The sequence below is a fragment of the Dendrobium catenatum genome, unplaced genomic scaffold (assembly GCF_001605985.2).
Source record: "Dendrobium catenatum unplaced genomic scaffold, ASM160598v2 fragScaff_scaffold_223, whole genome shotgun sequence".
NCBI lineage: Eukaryota > Viridiplantae > Streptophyta > Magnoliopsida > Asparagales > Orchidaceae > Dendrobium > Dendrobium catenatum.
Window position 1 is genome coordinate 232,171 of NW_021318685.1, and position 19,119 is coordinate 251,289.

Genomic DNA, 19,119 nt, shown 5'->3' on the forward strand with positions numbered 1-19,119 from the left:
TGTGGGTGCAATGTAAATAGGCAAGGGTTACCCACATCAAGACGGATTAGTGGGCAAAGAAGCTAGTCCATGAAACTAAAATTAAGGATAGGACATTGGAATTAATATGATTCCCTTTACAAAAAATAATGTGAATTAATTAGATATTATAATTACATAGGAAGTTAAATATTTTTGGCATTCAGGAACTAAATGGGTTGGAGAGAAGCTAAGGAAATTGATAGTTTAGGATTTAAACTTTGGTATTCGGGTAGGAGTCGTATTAGAAATGGTGTAGGTGTTTTAATAGATAAGAGTTTAAAGGATAATGTTATATAAAAATTAATAAGAGGAGATAGAATTATAGCTTTCAAGATTGTTGTTGATGATAAAAGATTGTAATATTATAAGTGTTTTAATGCTCCTCAAGTAGGTTTAGATATGAGTTCTAAATTAATTTTTGGAATGACTTAGAAAATTAATATCAAAATATACCTCTTAAAGAAAGTGTTTTTATTGGAGGAGATTTAAATGGTCATGTTGGTAGAAGGAGGTAGATGAATTTTAAAAGCATTCATGGTGGCCAATTGGATTTAGAACGACGAATGAAGGTGGCAAGGACCATATTGGTTTTTTTGTTAGCTTATGATTTTTCAAATTGCTAATACCTTAATTGTAAGAAAAGAATGAGCATCTCATCACTTATAAAAATGGATATAGTAAACAACCAGATTGACTATTTTCTTATTAGAAATTAAATCGTTTAGTATTGCAAAGATTGCAAAGTTTATTATGAGTGAAAATTTATGTACCCAACATCGATTATTTAGTTTTGGACTTTAAGATAAAGGGCATAAAAATAAAAAATAAAGTAAAACGATTTTTTAGGATTAGATGGGGGCATTTAAAGAATATTAAACAAAATATTTTTGGGAATAAAGAATTTTGATCTTAATATTTTGTTTGTGCATGAGGATGCTAATGTTATGTGGGAAAAGTGGCTAGTGATATTAAGAATATTGCAAAAGATGTCCTTAGAGTATCAAAGGAAAAAACTCTTAATAGTAAAAATAGTTGGTGGTGGAATCCAAATGTGGCAAAGAAAGATTAAAATAAGAAGCTTTGTTTATAAAATTAGTTTAATTTAAAAATTTTTACAATTGGGAAATATATAAAGTGGCTCGTAAGGATGCTAAGAAAGCAATATGCGTACAAGACATTAGCTTTTAGTGATTTATATAATAGATTAGATACTAAAGAGGGAGAGAAAGATATATGGTATAAGTTAGCCAACCAAAGAGATAAGAGTAGTATAGGATTTAGTTCTAAAGTGAAGTGTATTAAAAGGATGAAGATAAAAAAAAACTTTTCTTAGAAGATGATATTCAACAAAGATGGATGAGATATTTTGCTAAACTTTTTAATAGAAGATTGTGAAAATAAGATTGAATTGTAGTGACCTTAGCACCCTAAATGAAAATAAAGATTCTGTTTTTATCGGCGTATTAGTAAAACTGAAGTTAGAGAGGCTTTAAAGAAAATGAAGGGTGGAAAAGCTGTTTGACCTGATGATATTCCAATAAGAGGTGTGGAAATGCTTAGGAGATGAAGAGAATTTCATGGTACTTACTAAACTTTTTAATACTATTTTGAAGACTAAAAGATGCCATATGAGTGGAGAATGAGTGTGTTAATTCCTATTTTTAAGAATAAAGGTGATGCACAAGATTGTGCGAATTATAGAGGTATTAAGTTAATGTGTCATACTTTAAAACTATGGGAGCGAGTTATGGAGCATAGGTTGCGGCGTGTTACTAATGTTTCTCAAAATCAATTTGGATTCATGCTGGGTAGGTCGCCTATGGAAGCCATACATTTATTAAGAGGTTTGATGGAGAAATATAGAGAAAATAAGGAGGATCTACATATGATATTTATTGATTTAGAAAAAGCATATGATAAAGTTCAAAAGAGAAGTGTTATGGAGAGTTCTTGAAAAGAAAGGAGTCAATAATGCTTATATTCAAATCATTAAAGATTATGTATGCAGGAGTTATTACTTGTGTTCAAACACAAGGTGGATTGCCCAAGTATTTCCCCTATTTCCGTTGGGTTACATCAAGGATCAGCCTTAAGCCATATCTTTTTGCTTTAGTCATGGATGTTCTCACTAGACATTTGCAAGAGGATTGTACCTTGGTGTATGCTTTTTGCTGATGATATTCTTCTTGTTGATAAGACTAGAGAGGGAGTTGAAGGTAAACTTGAATTATGGAGGTCAACCTTAGAGTCTAAAGGTTTTCGGCTTGAGTAGATCTAAAACGGAATATATGGAGTGTAATTTTAGTAGTAAATAGACCTAGTGAGGGGATTGTGACTTTGGGCATCAAGTCATTAATAAGAGTACATGTTTTTAGATATCTTGGATCTATTGTTCAGAGTGATGATGAAATAGATGGGAGATATTATCAGCAGAATTCAAGTTGGATGGTTGAGTGGAGGAATGCATCGGGCTTGTTATGTGATAGAAATGTACCCCTCAAACTTAAGGGAAAATTCTATAAGATGGTAGTGAGGCCTGCAATGCTTTATGGTGCCGAATGTTGGCCATTAAAAGAGAAGCATAATACTAAGTTAAGTGTGGCAGAGATGAGGATGCTCAGGTGGATGAGTGGCTTTACCCTTAGAGATAAAGATACGAAATGAGCATATATGTGAAAAGGTTGGAGTAGCTCCAGTAGAAGATAAGATTAGAGAGAGTCGCCTTAGATGGTTTGGTCCACATAAAAACGCGGTCTTCCGATGACCCGGTTAGGAGAGTAGTGGTATTAGATTTGACTTATGTTAAAAAGGTAGAGGCAGACCTAAAAAGACTTGGTTAGAAAATATTAGGAATGACCTTTCCTTATTAGATTTAAACGAGAATTTGACTTATTATTATTTCAATCCATGATTTTAATATTTAGAGGGAAAATCCTCAAATCCAGAGGTGAAGCTGGGCTTGTATCATTGCATGAAGCGGCTAATATTGAACTAGACTGTTAAGGAGCTTGTAAATTTAGAAGTTGTTCTATTTTAGAACAGGGAGAAATTTTTTGGTCTGCAAGCAACAAAATCTACTATTGCCAAACACTCTCTAGGTAAATTTATTTTTGTAAAGTATTCGTACATGCATAACACTTTAATATGTTATGATTATCATTTTTCTTCTTGAAAATAATTGAATAATGGATCCAATTTGGTGATTCCACCCCTTAGTTATATATTTTTATAGTTAGAGTTTTGGGCCTCACTTGTTCTTCCTCTAGGTGTGATCAAAATTGGAGCACATATAGTCAAGTGCAGATAAAGAGAAGAAATCAACTTCAATACTCAGAATGAACTCCCTTATATATATTATGCATAATAAGAGGTTGAGAAATAGGAGGTTGAGGAATAAGGGGTTGAAGGATGATAAGGACCCTTTGGTGTGTGATGATATGGCACATGATAATGAGTGGTTCATAGATGATACGACAGATTTGTCATTATCAGACATGTAACTAGAGGATCTAAGTGTGGATGTCTTGAGGGGCGAAGCATATCAAGTGGTCACATCCACTAGTACCACACCACACACATCCACTAATTTTGCAGCACAATAAGCAAATAAAGATATCTCATAATTTCTTATGTGATGCTACATTTTAAATATATTTAATTAACGGTACACTAATTATTCTTATTGAATAGGGAAGAGAAAAGTGGGTAACATTGAAGATGATGAAGATTTGACCTTCATAGATACAATTGGAGAAAAAGATTCCCTTGAAAAACCCATTTAGTAATGTGACATGATTGGATTTTAGATGTTCTTTCTTATTTGTACTTTGGGAGTTTTGATAGACTTATGTTTATGATTTTGTACTTTGAATTATGCTATGAGATGCATATATTATTTCTATTTTATTATTTTACACTAATTTCACTTCTCATTTATATGTTTTTATTGTATGTTAAACTCTTACTGTTATTTACCTGCTAAAATACTTAAATTCTCATTTAAGCAATTCTTCATCCGTGAGGCTTATGTTCTTCGTCGGTGAGGCTTACGCCTCACACCGCCTCGAGGCTTACGCCTCGCCTCACGGACGAAAAATGCCTTGAGGCTTATTTATGCAATTTTAAACCTTGCTTCTACCCGACGTCGGACTTCTACTTGTCGTCGGACTTCTGCTCGTTAGCAGACTTCTACTCGTCGCCAGACTTCTGCTCGTCGATGAACTTTCGTCGGTCTTCTACCCAACGTTGTAGTTCTACCCGACGTCGGACTTCTCCCTATCGTCGGACTTCTGCTCGTCAGCGGACTTCTGCTCGTCTCGTCGTCGGACTTCTGCTCGTCGACGAACTTTCATCGGTCTTCTACCCGACACAGTACTTCTACCCGACATCAGACTTCTACTTGTCGTCGAACTTCTGCTCGTTAGCGGACTTCTACTCGTCGCCAGACTTCTGCTCGTCGACGAACTTTCATCGGTCTTCTACCCGACGTCAGACTTCTCCCTATCGTCGAACTTCTACTCGTCAGCGGACTTCTGCTCGTCAACGAACTTTCGTCGGTCTTATACCTGACGTCGGACTTCTCCTTGTCGTCGGACTTCTGCTTGTCAGCGGACTTCTACTCGTCGTCGGACTTCTGCTCGTCGACAAACTTTCGTCGGTCTTCTACCCGACACAGTACTTCTATTCGACGTCGGACTTCTACTTGTCATCGGACTTCTGCTCGTCAGCGGACTTCTACTCGTCGTCAGACTTCTGCTCGTCGACGAACTTTCGTCGGTCTTCTACCTGACATCGAACTTCTCCTTCTGCTCGTCAGCGGACTTCTACTCGTCGTCGGACTTCTGCTCGTCGATGAACTTTCATCGGTCTTCTGCCCGATGCCGTACTTCTACATGATGTCGGACTTCTCCCTGTCGTCGGACTTATGCTCGTCAGGGGGCTTCTACTCGTCGTCGGACTTCTACTCGTCGACGAACTTTCGTCGGTCTTCTACCCGACAGTACTTCTACCCGACGTCCGACTTCTCCACATTGTCGGACTTCTGCTCGTCAGCGGACTTCTATTCGTCGTCGAACTTCTGCTCGTCGATGAACTTTCATCGGTCTTCTGCCCGATGTCGTACTTCTACTTGATGTCGGACTTCTCCCGGTCGTCGGATTTCTGCTCGTCAGCGGACTTCTACTCGTCGTCAGACTTCTGCTCATCGACGAACTTTCGTTAGTCTTCTACTCGACAGTACTTCTAGTCAACGTCAGACTTCTCCATGTCGTCGGACTTCTACTTGTCGTCGGACTTCTGCTCGTCAGTGGACTTCTACTCGTCGTCGGACTTCTGCTCGTCGATGAACTTTCATCGGTCTTCTGCTCGATGTCGTACTTCTACCTGACGTCGGATTTCTCCTTGTCGTCGGACTTCTGCTCGTCAGCGGACTTCTACTCGTCGTAGACTTCTGCTCGTCGATGAACTTTCATCGGTCTTCTGTCTGATGCCGTACTTCTACCCGACGTCGGACTTCTCCCTATCGTTGGACTTTTGCTCGTCAACGGACTTCTACTCGTCGTCGGACTTATGTTCGTCGATGAACTTTTATCGGTCTTCTGCCCGAGGTCGTACTTCTTCCCAATGTCGGACTTCTACCCGTCGTCGAACCTTCATCTGGTTTCTGCCCGTTGTCAGACTTCTGTCCAACGTCAAGCTTCTTCCCGTTATCGGAATATTGCCTAGCAGAAGTTTCATCGGATTTCTGCCCGACACAGAGCTTCCTCCCGTCATTGAACTTCTACACGATGCCGGAATTTTCCCCGTCGTCAGACTTTCGTTGGGAATCTGCCCAACGCAGAGCTTCCTACCCATCGTCGGACTTCTGCCCGTCGATGGACGTTTGCCGTGCTTTCACTGGACGTCAAAATTATACTCGACGCCAAATTTCTACTCTTCGTCGGACTTCTGTCCGTCGTAAGACTCCTACCAGACGCTGTATTTCTGCCCGTCAACCATCCTTTTAACATCCCTCCTTACAAAGGTCTCTTCAGACTTCCTTGCAAAGAGAGGGGCCTTGGAGAACCAAGGGAAAGCCTCAATTGTAAGAATAGAGGGAGAATGGCGAATCTCCGTACTTCCTTGCAAAGAGAGGGGCCTTGGAAGACCAAGGGAAAGCCTCAATTGTAAGAATAGAGGGAGAATGGCGAATCTCCGGACTTTCTTGCAAAGAGAGGGGCCTTGGAAGACCAAGGGAAAGCCTCAATTGTAAGAATAGAGGTAGAAGGGGGGATCTCCGGACTTCCTTGCAAAGAGATGGGCCTTGGAGAACCAAGGAAAAGCCTCAATTGTAAGAATAGAGGGAGAAGGGCGAATATCCGGACTTCCTTGCAAAGAGAGGGGCCTTGGAGGACCAAGGGAAAGCCTCAATTGTAAGGACAGAGGGAGAGGAGAAGGTGCAAGATTTTCATACCCCTTAAGGGAGTATTTATAGTAGAAAAGAGGAGAAGTTGGAGCAGCCAAAAATAAAATAAATAAATAAATAGATATGGGCAATTTCTGAAACCGCCCCTTAGAAGCGGTTGAGCGCTTTCATATGGCGGTTTAAAAAAAAATTATAACCGGTCATCTGTAACACAGCCGCATGCCGCAGAAGGATACCTCTTTCCAATGCTCGACGGGATGGGCCTTCCCGTTGTTAGTCCATAAAGCAGCTCATCATGATTTATTTATAAGCATAAAGCCAGTGCCATCCATTATTAAGGCTTATATTTTATTATTAATTTCTTGAAGTGATGGATGCTCTCTAATTTTTTATTTGATAGTAATATCTTGCTGCATATGCCATAATGGATAAGAAAGTGTTGTACATAAAAATATGTAGTTAATCTTAACTCTGATGGCATTCAGAAATATTTTAGTAGTTTAGTATGAAATTGCCGTGTAAGTTGAGAGAAGTTGGCCCTATTTTGTTTAGCTGTTGGCAGATTAAAATTAACACCTGGTTATCTATTTTATAAATTTGCTTGAGCATTTATATTGGTGGTTGTTTCGACCGCCAAATTGTCGTCCGAGTCAGATTTTTTGGGCAAGATAATTTGAAGCGGATGTTTTTTTAATATTCGGGATCATTTTTTAACATTTTGGAACAAATTTGTGACACATATTTTCGGACTTCTGGAACTTCGAAGTCCGAAAATAGGGGGGCAACTGATATGTCGCCAAAAAATTATCTTGATCGGACACGAATCTCGAGGCAAAAATCAAGATGGGAACTTCAAAAATTAGATCCGAGAGCACCCGAACTCCGATTTCAGCAAGCTTAAAGTGAAACTGAGCGTCTAGGAAATACGAACCCAACGACACCAAATTCAACTCGATCCGAGTCCAAATGGGTCCGAATCATGTACCCAAAGCGCTGTTGTAAGGTTCAAACTGCAATTTGAGATACCAAACGATCTCCGATTTTAACGAGCTTATACTCGAATCGAACGGCTCGACGAGACGAATCCAACGAGCCCAAGATCGCCGAATTCCGACATCTCTAAGACCTTCAAATGTCCAACGAACGGTGCACGATCGTAGGATTCGATATCGGCCGTCCATTCGACCACTCCCTATTCGCCCCTGATCTCACTCCTATTTACGAGATATGCCACTCCAGAAAATCTATAAATAGAGCCCTCATTCTTCACAAGAGGAGGGGGGTCCAAGCAAGAAGCAAGAAGAGAAGGAAGAGAAGGAAGAAGCTCCTCCTCGACCACCACCGAAACCTTGCCGGACCACCGTAGGAGCCTCACCGGGCCACCACCAGAGCCTCGCCGGACCACCGCCGGAGTTTTGCCCCACCACCATATCAAGGCCCGACGTTCAGGCCTGACGTCTTCATCTGAGGCCGTCATCTTCTCCAGAGGCCCTCACCTTCGCCAGAGGCCCTCACTTTTACCAGCGGCCTTCACCTTCGCCAAAGGCCCTCACCTTTGCCAGAGGCCCTTGTCTTCGTCAGATCATCATCAAAGGCCGTGTGCTCCACCAGAACATCACATGAGGCCCAGACTTCCGCCGGACCACTACTTGAGGCCTTGAGCTCCACCAGGCCACCACCTGATGCCCACAGTTCTCCCAGAATACTGCCGACTACGATCCTTTCGACCTCCGTAGCCTACTGTGGTCCTTCCGACCTCCATCAACAAACAACGGTCTTTCTGACCCCGGTCTCCTGCCGACTACGGTCCTTTCGACCTTCGTCGCCTACTGCGGTCCGTCCGACCTCCATCACTAGACAACGGTCTTTCTGACCCCGGTCTCCTGCCGACTACGGTCCTTCCGACCAAATAAACATGTATATGTAACTCCTACCATGTGATGCAATCTATATGATGTATATTTGCTACATCAATACAAGGCCTTCTCCAAAGGAAGGGCCTCATTTGTAATCGACTGCAATTACTAGTGGATTCATTCAAACTGGGCCAGGACCCGTGGTTTTTCCCCATTTTCAGGGGTTTTCCATGTAAAAACTCTGGTGTCTCTTATGAATGTTTCACCCCCTCTCTTATCTTCTTGTGTGCTGGATCTTCGTACAATACTAAGATGTTAAACCATGTATTTCTCTACTGCCGCGAATATTCCAGGACACAACAAACATGATAATGATCTTTTCTCTTATTGAACAGGGAAGAGAAAAGTGAGTCATATTGAAGATGATGATGATATGGCAGATGATGATGATATGGCATTCATAGATACAATTAGAGAAAAAGATTCCCTTGAAGACCCATTTAGTGATGGGATATGATTGCATTTTATATGTTCTTTGTAGTTTGTACTTTGTACTTTGGGAGTTTTGTTGAACTAATATTTTGTGATTTTGTACTTTGGGACATGATTTTATTGAATCTATTTTGTTACTTTCCACTATTTTCATATATCATTTAGATGTTTTTATTGTAAGATAGAATATTGCTCTTATTATCCTGCTAAAACCCTTAATTTCTTATTTACGCAATTCTGTGTCCGTGAGGCTTACGCCTCAGACCGCCTCGAGGCTTAATTACGCAATTTTAAACCTTGATGCAAACAAAGAACTAAAGAAGCAAATGACCATGTAATAATCACGCTGCATGTTTGCAAGATTTGGTTTCTCACATAATGTGAAAACCATAGAGAAAATGAACCTCGATGATAATGATGTCACAAAATCAATTGTTAGGGTAGGAATTGAGACGCTACATTGAATTTTCATTCAATAATTTATTGAAATGAAAAGCAAAAACAAATAAACTTCTCCAAAGATAGAAGAAATATAAAGACGTACTCCCATCAGGCTTGTTAACAAACATTCGTGCCTTTGCTGCAGCTACTTCTGCAATGCCTGCATGCAACTGAAATAACAAATGCTAAAGTGTATTTCTCAACACTAGAGGAATCAAACAAAATTGGTGACAAATACCGCGGACACATCTTCATCACAGCCAGATGAATCCTCTACAAGCTTACCAAAGTAGAACCTTCCCTGGAAAAAGATGTAGCTAATATTTTGAAAGATTTTAACACAATAATGCATGTCAATCATATTGCTAAAAAAGAACACTAACCCAAGTTTTAGCATGTAATTTATGGTAAACATATTCAAGATATATTGAAGGTAAAAAATGATCAATTAGAAAATAAGCCATCCATAGCGCAAAAAGGTATCAATATGACAAGAACCTACATATATTATACGTTCATTTACTTCAAATACTCCACAGCCATGCATTCGGCTATGCTTCCATTGGCCTGCATATCGATATCGACCTTTCTCCCTGTTAGAGAAACCTAAATAACAGTTAAAAAAATGACAAAATTTAAGAAACTAAAGATGAAAACCAATAACAGCTGTAAATAAATCATATAGCTCGTCCATGCATTCAAGGCCAAGGTTTACAAAATAACTACATTTTAAAGCTGTAATCAAAGTTTATTGGATTGAACGCAGTCAAAATTTTAATGCTTCATATTCATGCATGCATTACATGCATATTTATATTACTTCTTTAATACAAAAGGAAGCAAAGTAGAATGTATCTAGGTATGCTTGTAAAAAAGTGAAGAAAAGTAAAATAGAATGTATCTAGGTTGGCTTGTAAAAATAAATATAAAGTGTCATTATATACGTAGAATGTATATAGATTTAGTTGTAAATATTTAAATGTACTTGCTTACGTATATGTGTATAGGGTTCCAAAAGATAATCCCTCCTCTGGAAGGCATTCCCGTTTGGAATTTTATAAAAAATCTGGTGTCAAAAGACTGGAGAAGTATAATAAGCAATTATATTTAAATCCACATTATTTAGGAAGTAGAAATCCGAGCTTTTTTGTTGGTGGAGCCTGGCCACCTTAAATTCTTGTAGACCATGAGTTGTACTATGATGAAATTATAAATGAATAAAAATGCTTTATTTATACATTATTGTTCATGCATCATTCGCATTGCACAATTAATTCTGTAAGCATATTGTGGACCATTTGATTAAAGTTTTTTGAACCATACCTCCTTGATTCTTAGAACAAAGCCACCCTATCTTGCATGCGTAAATTGATTGTTTCCTAGGATGTTAGCTGGCAGTCCACTCTAGTTAAGCATAAGCTCATATTACACTTACTCCTTCTGCACATTTTTCCTATTATCTTCAAATTCAATATCTAAATTCAACTTAGAGATTAATAATCTGAAGTCTATACATTGAAATTTTTATAACCCAAGTATTTTATTAAATTTATATGAATTTTAAAATTCTTTAGTCTTCATTTTAATCGAGAGTATACTCTTAAGAGATGTAATAACCATAGAGACTTGCCCTTATAAGAGATTTATAACCCAAAATTAAAATAAACCCTATCTTAGTTCTTTTCTAAGATAGGGAAAGAATCTAAGAATGCAGACTTGCCTTTTAAATATGCATAATTTAATTTCATAAATCGAAACATATACCAATTTGGTGAATTGAATATCCCTAATATTGTATTGAATTATGAAAATAAATGTCTTAATTTACTTTCCTAATAGGGGCGATAGATGAATATTCTCTTCATCCTTTAGACGAATTGCATATTCTCTATGATGTGTCCGATTATGAAAATAAATGTAGTTTCTCTTTTTAAATCCATAGTAGAATATTAGTTTATCATTCGGAATAGTATAATGTTAAATTATACATATTTGAATAAAAGAAACTAATTAATATATTTAAAAGTGAAAACATTTCACCTGGAGCTATGAAAAAATGCCCGGATTATCTCCAAACATAGCAATTCACAAGTTGGTGATTCAATCGAAAATTGTTCCAATAAGACAAGCGCATCAACGAATACAACTCGACATTGAGCAACAAGTTATGGTTGAGGTCAAGAAGTTAATCGATGCTGGCATTAAAAGTCTTGAAAGAGACGACCATTTAATTGACTTGAGAATTGTTTTCCAAAGAATTCATCGATATAATTTAAAAATGAATCCTTTGAAGTGTGCTTTTGGAGTCATTTTAGGAACATTTTTTGGTTTCATGGTTTGACACCATGGAATCAAAATTGATCTGAATAAAATCAAAGCAATAATAGAAATGCCACCACCTAAAAGCCTCGTCCAATTGAGATCTTTTCAAGGTAGATTAGTGTGCCTTAGGAGATTCAAATCAAACCTTTCAGGCAGATATCAATTGTTTGTAGTATTGTGCAAGAAAGACGATAGACGAGAATTGTCATAAAGTGTTCGACAATATAAAGCAATATTTCACAAATCCTTCAGTTTTAGCTGCTCCCATACCAAGGAAGCAATTGATCCTATATATGATAGCTTTAAGTGAATCTCTTGGCGGCTTATTAGCTCAAGCTAATGAGAAAGGAAAATAGAACGCACTTTACTATCTGAGTAGACATTTACTTCCCACCAAAGTAAATTATCCTCTGATCAAGAAGTATTGTTTAGCCTTGATATTTGCCACTTAGAAATTGAGGCACTACATGCTTTCTCACAAAGTAAAATAGATATCCAGAATAAACCCACAACAGTATCTAATAACTTGTCCAACGCTATCAGGAAGATTAGAATGTTGTTCGATGATTCCATCGTAGTTTGATATTACATTCATTCCTTTGCGAGCAGTGAAAGGACAAGTTATAGAAGATTTCCTAGCAGCTCACCAAATGTTGAATGACTGTCCGATAAATGATGAACTACTAGAAGAATAAATCACGAAACTCAAGTCAAATAAGAAGTTCATCTGGGAATTTTATTTTGACAGTATTTTTTCCCGTCACCAAGGAACATCAGCATGTAAACAAAAAGCAAACAAATTGAATGTCAACCACTTCTAGTAATTACAATAGCATGTAGCCATCAACTATCCTTGATGGCTATATGCAACTTCTTTATAAGCATAGTTGATATGAATAATGATGTCACCTTAATCTCTCATTACCATTGCTATTGTTCCAAGGTTCTACAGTAAAAGAATGTATCGTAATACTATATCTTCATAATTATGTCCCACCAATATGCACCAATTAGACCACCATACTCCAACTACAGAATGTAGGCAATGCAAAATAAAATAAAATAAAACTTACGGCTTTTTGCCAAAAACCTTGACCCATTCATCATTTTCATAGAACGGAATTTCCCTGTTACCACCAACCAGGTGGAGGGTATCTTCTATGTCCATTTCTAACCATCTTCTATCTTCTGGTGTCATAAAATCTCTAGTTATGATCCTACCTTCTTCACGCATTTTGGCTTCCAGACTGCAAATAATGAAAAAATATCAAGTATATTGTGAGAATAGACAACAGCATTAAATTCACAATATTTTGTGCGGAATTTATGTTTCAAATTTATAAATAAGCACGGGTGAACAAATATTTCTCGGACATACACTGATCCCGGCACAGGTTGCACATCAGGAATATCAACTTCTACAACGCCATGGCCCTCCATTTCATTTCGAAGCCACTCTCCTTCATACCTGAGTTAAATAGTCAGTGGCTCACAAAAATAAAGCATTTTAATTAATTAGACAAAAGAAAAATATCCAAAAAAAATACATGGAGCATTTTGGTAATTTGTCAACAAATCATAATTCATACACAACTTCTAAGTAGATCACTCTTTCACAAGCATTTGATCATCATCGGGACACCTCTGGGTAACTTATAAATCATAACGTCAGATGAGATGTAAAAGGGTGTCATTTATCCATTAAGGTACCTAAGATGGTCATCAAAGAAAAAGAAAAATACAAAGATTGCTTTCTTAACCAACTTTGGTGAAAGAGTGGTTTAGGAGCAGAGTGTATGAGAAACTTGCTCAGAGTACTTATCTTAATTGACTAAACATTTTTTCCCAATCAAATGCACAAAATTAGATAAAAGGAATAGAGAGACGAACGTCAGATTAAAACATAAAAAAAATCCAAAAAGAGAGAAACAACAAAGCTTTGCTCTGTTGCAGTACTTTCATAATTTAGAATGAAATACAAAGGATCATCCATCCCAGATAAGTTGGAGAAAATATCATTACAATGTTGTAGAATTATCTCTCAATGATATTAAGAAGATGCCGATGGTTGCAAGTTGAGCTGCAGTCAGTGTAGTAATAGCAACAATGGTTACCAGATCATTATCTTTGGCAGCTGATAATAGAGGGAATGAGGGCCGTGGAGAACCAAAGGAGCAACAATGCAAGTTTAATTGTGGTGGCAACGCTGGACCAAATGGGCTGGCAAAGCTGGACCTCGGTGTTGGTCAGGTAGGCAGCAAGTAATGAGCGCTGATGATGTGGAGTCATCAGAGGATCTACAAAGAGAAAGGCACACTCTTGCTTGTGGTAGAATGCAAGGTTGGTAAAAGCCTTTGATGTGCATGGGGACTGGATAGGGTTTGGTGTTGTGGAGTTGGAGGTATTGTTCAAGAGTTATATAAATTCAGAGAATTGTTTTGTGGAATTATGAGATGAAGGATTTGGGCATGTGTGTTTAGGGCATGTGGGAAAAGTATGAAAGCTTGTGGAGGAGTTTGGGTGACTTAGAGCTTGTGAAAAAGGGAAAAACTCGAGAGCAACAAAGTTAGGGTTTTGAATATAACAGAGGTGCTCGTTCGCTAGGGATGCTAAAGGTTTTTTATGGATTGTTGGGAAAGGAGTAGAGAATCTTGGGTTACAGTTTGAGTGTAGGCTAAGAGGTAGAGGGAGAGAGGAAATAAAACAATAGTACAAGTGAAAACTTTAAAAAGATCCCAAGGCTCAATCCACCAATCCTTTCCAAATATTTACAACCAGGCAAACAAACATAAATTATATAAATACATTATATTTCTCTAGAGAACTTACATGGTCTCTTTACAAAGTATATATATATATATATATGAAATGGAGTGGTTCCAAATTGCATGCAATCTTTTTGTCCTTTTATTAGAGTTGTCTTTTATAAGAGTTGCCGAACACACACTATTGAAGAGGGAATTGAATTCATTTCCACCACATGTTGCTCGTTCATGAAATAAAAGGATTGGCATGCACAATTGGAAGGTGCAGTCCTGTCTTGAAGCACATGTTGGAAAGCTTAAGGGGCCAGCCAAGCTTTGATCATGATCCTGTTCTTTGAGTTTAATGATGATGATTTTCAAAGTTAATGTAATGCTCTAGTTTGCGAAATAGTCATTGGTTTGAATACATGCGTAGGCACTGTGTCAAGTCCACAAAATCATAAAAAAACTCTACTACACAAAGTTGAACTCAAGATAGTCATCCACAAGATTAGGAAAGAGGTGTTCAAGATACTCCTTAGACATCCATGTGTCTACAAAAGGATGCTAGTTCTTCCACCAGACAAAGAATATACGTGGAGTGTATGTAGTTGCTAGAATTTCATCTAATATAATGATTTATGCTTGGGGAAATTTGGGTGGAAAGGCAACTCCTTGATTCTTGGTTGGGTGACTTATATCAACCCTAATTCAGTGAGGAGGTTGTTTTCTTGTTATTTCTTTATTTTGCTAGACTTCTTTTACTCAACCGCTTCTCCACATACTCATTTAAGTCCTCTAGATCTTTTCTCTAAGTTCCAACACTTCTCTCCCTTTTTTCTTTCCAAGTTAAGACAATTAGTTAAAATCTATCTCAATCCAACTAGCTTTCCTTTATTCAAGTCCGCACACAAAAACTTTCGTATCACAATCCCAAACAAATGTGGCATCCTTTTTCGACATCATAAGATATTCATCGAATATCTACACCCATCAATCAAACCAGCTTGCCTTTCTCCAACTCCACACAAATTTTCACATCATTACCCCAAACAACTCTGGCAACCTTTTTTTCACCATTTTTGGATACTCGTAGAATATCTACACTCATCACATCTCCCTAGATAAATCCCCCTTAAATTCTACATAAGATTAGCCACCCGAAAATAATCTCAAAATTCACTATCCCTTAATACATTCATCAAGCAATACTAGTCCCACATAAACTTTATTTCTTTCTTCAATTCTCTATCACTCTCATGAAGAAAAACTTTTCTAAGCAAATCATAAACAAGTCCCTTTACTCCACTGTACTAAATAGAGTTCTTCCTATAATGAGGCAAATTTGATAATTGTGACCTCGGGAAAAAATTTATGGCATGATATATCTCTCATGGGAGACAACTCATCAGGCACCTCACTAAGGAAAATATCTAAAAATTTGTTCATAAGATCTTAAGACCAAAGAAGGCATGTAAAACTTTGCAAACAAAGGAGTGAGTTTGATGAGGACATCGTCAGAGATTTCGATACATGTACCATCAGGAGACGCCGGAGATCAACGGCCACGATCATGAGTTTTATTTTGAGTCATTTTATGTAGTAGTTTATTTGATTTTTATGTTTTTCCGTTTTTTCCCTTATGGGTATTTGGTCGTTATTGTAGCCTGAGGGGCATTTTAGTCTTTTGTTTTCTTGTCATTTTGAGGCCTATTTATATGGCCTTTTTCTTATGTAATAGTTAGTTTTGATGAATGAAAAGAATGACATTTCTTGTTCTCTTTGTGAGTGCAAACCTCCTCGATCTCTTAGTGAGTTCGTAGGAGAAGCTAGATCTCTTTGTGAGTTATAGGTTCTTTCTAGTTCTACTATTTTCCTTTATTTCTCTTGATCAATTCATCGTTGTGGAGATTCGGGTTGAAGCACTTGTGAGAAATTGGAATTCGCTCCTTGAATTCCTATATTTTTTCCATACTTCTTCCTCCCCTTGCTCTTGCCGCCGCCTCCTCCTCCAAACAACCCCAAGCCGCCGGCCTCTTGGCACCCTACCTCCATCTTCCGCCGGCCAGATCAACCACAGCCGGCCAACCAGCCGCCGGCCTCCCTCCAGCCAGCCTCCAGCCGGCCAGCCCAGCCTGAATTTTATTTCAGATTTCCGGCATTTGCCTCTTAGCCCCCACCATAGCCGTCAAGGAAGAAAGGATAAGACGTTGGATGCTCACTAGTCATCCCATGGACTACCCGCCACCGGCTACTGCTCCAACGGACTACGCTTTTGTGCACCATTTGTCTCCTAGTGGCATCGCTCGGTTGCTCTCAATCTTCCTCCATTAAAAGTGCCACCAACAAGAGAGTGAGTGAGAGAACCAAGGTGAAGAGTTCTATTTGTTAATTGTGGATTATTGTTTCTCCCCATAGCATTACTCTTTATTTCTATGTTGCCAATTTGATATTGTCCCGTTAATCTAGTTATAACCGCATGCCTTAATTTATTTCGAATTGATAATTCTGAAAACCTAACTTGGGTAAGCATTAATTCTATAACTAGCAAAGCTTTAAAATCTTATATTAAAATCCCCAAGCAGTTCTTGTTTCCATTGCATGTTGTATCACATCATCTTGGTATCAGAGCATGGCTAGCATGCTTCACATGTGCTAGATGCATCCTAGGAATTTAATTTAACTTCCCTTAGCTTGTTTACATGCATACCATCGTATTACATGTTTGCATCACTGTTTTATTTTGCTGTCCACTGTTTTCCTGCACTCATTTAGTGGGTTTTAAGTTAGCATTTCTTGTACTTAATTGCCGTCCAAACTCTAGACACTTAACCCAACACCTAACGCAATTATTCCAGCCTTGTAGTGTGCTGTCCAGAAAATTTCTGCAACATTTAGAGAGCTTTAGGTGACCCCAACCTAGTGTTTAAGTGCTGTCCTCACCCTAGAAGTTAACCTAAATGCTCGGACAACTTCTCCCATTGCTGTAATTTGCTGTCCACTCAAAAACTGCACCGTTTAGAGGCGTTAGAAGCTTGTCTTCTTCGAGTTTAGGTGCTGTCCTTAACTTTACCACCATCCTAATTGCCTAGATTTATTAAACCACCTTTGTAGCTTGCTGCCCATTATTTTCCTGCACTTTATAGGAAGTCATAATTATGTTTCCTCCTCGTAGAGTATTGCCCCATACACCCAATCTTCTTTAGGTATCACTTAGCGCTGTTCAATGGACCCGATAAGGCTCTAAAAGAGTTTAGATGACATCGTTAACCTAGTGGGCAATATGACTAGAATTATGACGGAGAAATCTATTGACTATCCCACTCTAGGTACGTGCCCCAGTCGGTCAATCATGCTAGTCGGAGGATGTCCCACTCGACTTATCATCCTAGACATGATCCTAGGCAACCACGACCTCACTTAGAGTCACCTTATCGTTTACCCACCTTTGATGGTTCCTCGAACCCTTACTACTTTAGGGAACGGGTTAGACGATTAGAGGACTATTTCGAAACACGACATATCTCCGAGTCCCACCAGGTTAGCATCGCTAAGTCTCACCTTAAAGGTCGAGCTCTTCAATTCTGGATGAAATTGGAAGATCATAAGAAGTCTCGCGGTGAGTACCCTACTTGGAAAGACATGAGGCGAGATCTAAATTTAAAATACCGACCCTCTACCAGTGCCCGCCATCTAGAGCCCCACCCTACCTATTCTGTTGGAACAAACCATGGACATTACTGTAGTCGAGACCACCCATCCTTTAGTAACGTCAGGGTTGCTGTCCCACCCTGTAGGTCTTCTCTTAGTCTTGATGACCGACCCTTTAGCGGGTCTTCTGTTGGACAAATCTCTTATGACTCCCCACGTGGACTAACTTCTGGCCAGTTCAGTCAACCTTTAGCCTCCCCAGCCTTTAACCCTACACGTGTCATCTTAGTAAAGAATTGCAGTAAAAAGAAGAAATCTACTGAACCCGAGACTGAATACACCCATTTCGTGGATACTATCGATAACGAAGAATTCTTTGAGGATGAAACTAAAGAGATTGGATCAGACTCCCAGGCAAATACTTGAACCCTGAGCTAGGAAGTTGGAACATTAAGCATCGACTCCTAGGATTTCTCACCTCCAACCTTGATTCCTAGTCTTCCATCAGCAGGATCATTTCTTTGGATCCCACACTATCCTTATTCCACCGGATCCTGCCGTGATTTCCCTCCTTTTGCCTGGACGATAGTAATATGATCTCGAAAGAAGCTCTTGACTCTGACGTGAAGCCACACCTGAAATTAAACTCGGAGATTCTAATCTAATTACTGAGACGACTCCCGAACTCTAATTTGGGTTAATTTTGAATAATTCTAGATGACAATGTGGATAATTTCAAATGGAAATGAGGAAATTTGAAGTTAATACCTAACTTAAACCTTGACCTTAAGTTACCCACAGTGACATTCAGGGTTCTTGATCAGGTTGGATAACCCCAACCTGATCCTTCTTTGAGGATAGTAATGCTGAGCTTGGAAGATAAGTAAATTTGAAATTGAGAAATGATTGATAGCTAAGTGGAACCACCTGGAACAATCTCTTTTGTCTTATTGAATTCTTTCAGGACAGATGCTCCTTTTAGAGGTGCATTTGACAGAGTATACTCTCTCTGATTGGACTTATATCAGCCGACCTTGTGTTAGAGAGAGTCGTACAAGCCATTTACTTCTCAGGTTCACTAATCTAATAGTTGTGCCCCAATTCTGTTAGGAAACCCTACTCCCCCCATCTCTGAAGTCCCTCTACCGCCCTAGTCACTCTCCTGACTATCCTAACTATAGTTAGTTAA

General features: G+C 38.6%; 1 protein-coding gene across 1 annotated transcript in view; it reads right to left on the reverse strand.

Annotated features, from left to right (window-relative positions):
- Positions 1-19,119, reverse strand: part of LOC110103041 (protein TIC 100) — a 48,021-nt gene that overhangs the window by 20,660 nt on the left and 8,242 nt on the right. Inside the window, exons 3-7 of the mRNA XM_020831587.2 lie at positions 12,914-13,003; positions 12,609-12,782; positions 9,716-9,806; positions 9,452-9,514; positions 9,317-9,383 (exon numbers count right to left, since the gene is read on the reverse strand). Of these exons, the coding sequence (XP_020687246.1) occupies positions 9,317-9,383; positions 9,452-9,514; positions 9,716-9,806; positions 12,609-12,782; positions 12,914-13,003 (485 nt within the window). The remainder of the gene's footprint in view (positions 1-9,316; positions 9,384-9,451; positions 9,515-9,715; positions 9,807-12,608; positions 12,783-12,913; positions 13,004-19,119) is intronic.